This window comes from Priapulus caudatus, unplaced genomic scaffold (genome assembly GCF_000485595.1).
Source record: "Priapulus caudatus unplaced genomic scaffold, Priapulus_caudatus-5.0.1 Scaffold1084, whole genome shotgun sequence".
NCBI classification, from domain to species: domain Eukaryota; kingdom Metazoa; phylum Priapulida; class Priapulimorpha; order Priapulimorphida; family Priapulidae; genus Priapulus; species Priapulus caudatus.
The window spans coordinates 2,501-5,931 of NW_014578145.1; the positions used below are offsets into that span (position 1 = coordinate 2,501).

General features: G+C 60.7%; 1 protein-coding gene across 1 annotated transcript in view; it reads right to left on the reverse strand.

The window, feature by feature from the left end:
* Window positions 1-3,306, reverse strand: part of LOC106815291 — a gene marked incomplete at its 3' end in the record, with an annotated part of 4,446 nt that extends 1,140 nt beyond the window's left edge. Inside the window, exons 1-2 of the mRNA XM_014819735.1 lie at window positions 3,085-3,306; window positions 2,269-2,437 (exon numbers count right to left, since the gene is read on the reverse strand). Coding sequence (XP_014675221.1) covers window positions 2,269-2,437; window positions 3,085-3,211 — 296 coding nt within the window. The remainder of the gene's footprint in view (window positions 1-2,268; window positions 2,438-3,084) is intronic.
* Window positions 3,307-3,431: the final 125 nt, after the last annotated feature.

Sequence of the window (3,431 nt, forward strand, 5' to 3'; positions counted from 1 at the left end):
TCCTCTCCTCTCTACCCTGCCTCCCCTCCCTCCTCTCTCCTTCTCCCTCCTACCCCTCCCTCGCCCTCCCTCACCACGCGTCGGCTTCACACAGCGGGATGAGATGACGCGTTGTTGGCTGCGCAGTGGGTGCAGCACATTCGCTGTATCGCTCCTGCGCGTCAGCCCAGCCACCTTTCCCTCCTCTCCAACCCACTCCCTCCCTTCCCTCCCTCCTCCTTCCTCGCCCCTCCCTCCCCTCCCATCCCTCAACTCAACCGGTCGGCTTCACACAGCCGGATGAGGATGCGCATGTTGTTGCTGCGCAGATGGTGCAGGCCATCGCTGTAGTCTGCCTGGTCAGCCCCCACTAACCTCTTCCCTCCTCCTAACCCTCCTCCCCCTCCCCCCTCTCTCTTTCTCCCCCTCCCTCCCCTCCCTCCCTCAACTCGACCGGTGGCTTCACACAGCGATGAGGATGGACGTTGTTGCTGCGCAGGTGTGCAGGCCATCGCTGTACGTCTGCCGTGCTTCAGGCCCGCCACCTCTCCATCCCTCCCTCCCTCCTCCCCCTCCCCCCTCCCCCTCCCCTCCCCCTCACCACCGGCGCTTCACACAGCGATGAGGATGGGAACCGTTGTTGCTGCGCATGGTCAGCCATCGCTGTACGTCTGGCCTGGCGTCAGGCCCCGGCCCACCTTCTCCCTCCCCTCCTACTCCTCCTCCCCCCCTCCTCTCTCCTTTCTCCCCCTCCCCTCCTCCCTTCCCTCACTCACCGTGGGCTCACAGCAGCGATAGGATGGGACCGTTGTTGCTGCGGCAGTGTGCACATCGCTGTACGTCGCTGCCTGCGTCAGGCCCCCACCTTCCTCATCCCTCCCTTCCCTCCCCTCTCTTCCTCCTCCCATCCCTCCCTCCCCTCTCCTCACTCACCGTCGGCTTCACACCAGCTGATGAAGATGGACCATTTGCTGCGCAGTGGTGCAGCCAATCCGCGTATACGTCTGCCTCGCGTCCAGGCCCGCACCGTTCTCCTCCCTCGCCTTCTCCTCCCTCTCCCCCTCTCGCTCCCTCCCTCCCCTCCTCCCTCACTCACCGTCGCTTCACACAGCCGATGAGGATGCGACCATATGTTGCTGCGACATGGCAAGCATCGCTGTACGACCTCCTGCGTCTTAGGCCCCGCCACCTTCTCATCCCTTCCCTCTCCCTCTCTCCTCCTCCCCTCCCTCCTCCCCCCCTCCCCACCCCCGGTCGGCTCACACAGCGGAATGAGGATGGACAATTGTTGGCTGCGGCAGATGGTGGCAGCCATCGCTGTTACGTCTGCCTGCGTCAGCCCGCACCTTCTCCATCCCTCTCCCTCCTCCCCCTCCTTTCCCTCCTCGCTCCCCCCTCTCCTCCCTCAACTCACCGTCGGCTTCAACACAGCGGATGAGGATGGACCGTTTTGGCTGCGCAGGTGTGCAGCCCGGCCCATCGCTGTACGTCCGCCTGGTCAGGGCCCGCCACCTTCTCCATCCTCCCTTCCCTCCCTCCTCCTCCTCCCCTCCTCCTCTCCCTCACTACACACGGTCGGGCCTCACACAGCGCGAAGTGAGGATGGGACCGTGTTGGGCTGCGCATGTGCAGGCATCCGCTGTACGGTCCGCTGCGCTCAGGCCCGGCCACTTCTCCATCCCCTCCTTTCCCCCCTCCTCCCGTCCTCCCCTCCCTCCTCCCTCCGCCCCTCACTCACCGTCGCGCTTCACATCAGCGGATGAGATGACCATGGTTGGCTGCGCAGTGGTGCCAGCCACGCTGTACGTCGGCTGCCAGGCCCATGCCACCTTCTCCATCCCTCCCCTCCCGTCCTCCCCCTCCTCCTCCTCCTCCTCCCCTCCCTCCCTCCCACTCAGCCGTCGCTCACACAGCGGATGAGGATGGGACCATTGTGGCTTGGCGCAGTGGTGCAGCCACGCTGTAACGTCTGCCCTGCGTGCAGGCCCGCCACCTTTCTTCCACCCTCCCTTCCTCCCTCTCTCGTCCTCCTCCCCCTCCACCTCCCTCTCCCATCCCTCACCACCGTCGGCTTCACAACAGCGGATGAGGATGGGACCCGTTGTTGCTGCGCAGATGGTGCAGCCACGCTGAACGTCTGCCTGCGTCCAGCCGCCACCCGTTCTCCATCCCTCCCCTTTCCCTCCCTCCCCCTCCTCCCCCTCTCCCTCCCCTACCCCTCCCCTCACTCACCCGTCGGGTCCTCCACACAGCGGATGAGATGGGGAAAAAAAACCCCGAGTTGCTTGCTTTGCGCAGTGGTGCAGCCATCGCTGTACGTCTGCCTGCGTCAGGCCGGCCACCTTCTGTCCATTCACTTCCAGCATGATGTCATCGACCGCCAGCGCCCCGCTGTGGTAGTTGAGGCAGTGTTGCTTGGCCTCGCCCACCCACGCAAACTGACCGACGTCAGCGCCACCTGTGGAGGGCAAGGGGAAGATATGATATTAACAGGATGTGATGTGATTTATTCGATTATTAACTATTTTCGCTTTATCTTTTCGTCTCTCGCTCTCTCTCTCTCTCTCTCTCTCGCGGGTCTGACCAGTGGTCAAGCACAATAACATGCCATAAGTCATGTTACACGTGATGTCAGCAGTCAAGTTAGAGGTCATATTACATGTGATGTCAGAGGTCATATTAAAAGCTATGTCAGAGGTCAATTAAGAGGTCATTCCTGATGTCATGTCAGATGTCACAGGTCCTGTTAGTTGGTCATGTCAGAGGTCATGTTAGTTGTCATGTCAGAGGTCATGCTAGATGTCATGTCAAAGGTCATGTTAGATGTCATGTCAAAGGTCATGTTAGATGTCATGTCAAAGGTCATGTTAGATGTCATGTCAAAGCCTCAAAGGTCATGTTAGATGTTATGTTAGAGGTCAAGTCAGATGTCATGTTAAAGGTCATGTTAGATGTCATGTTAGAGGTCAAGTCAGAGGTTATGTTCGATGTAATGTCAGATCCTGAGGCCATGTTAGATGTAAAGTCAGAGGTCATGTCATAGGTCATATTTGAGGTCATGCCAGAGGTCATGTCAGAGGTCACACCAGTGCTTCGCGCGCGTACCTTTGACGATGATGGCGTTCGATTGTTCGATGCCGGTCTCGGCGCCGGACAGCACAATGACGTCGCGTACGCGGTTCGTCCAGTGCTTGTTCTCCTTCCTCCTCGTCGTCGTCACTGCCTTCGCCATCGTCGTCGTGGTGCGGTGCTGCGGCAGCCGGGCCTAGCGTGGCGCATCTCTGCTCTCACTGCTGCTGCTGCTGCTGGTGCTGCTGGTGGGGGTGGGGCTGCTGCTGCTGCTGCTGCTGCTGCTGCTGGTGGTGGTGCTGCTGGTGGTGGTGGTGCTGCTGCTGCTGCTGCTGCTGGTGGTGCTGCTGGTGGTGGTGGTGCTGCTGCTGCTGCTGCTGCTG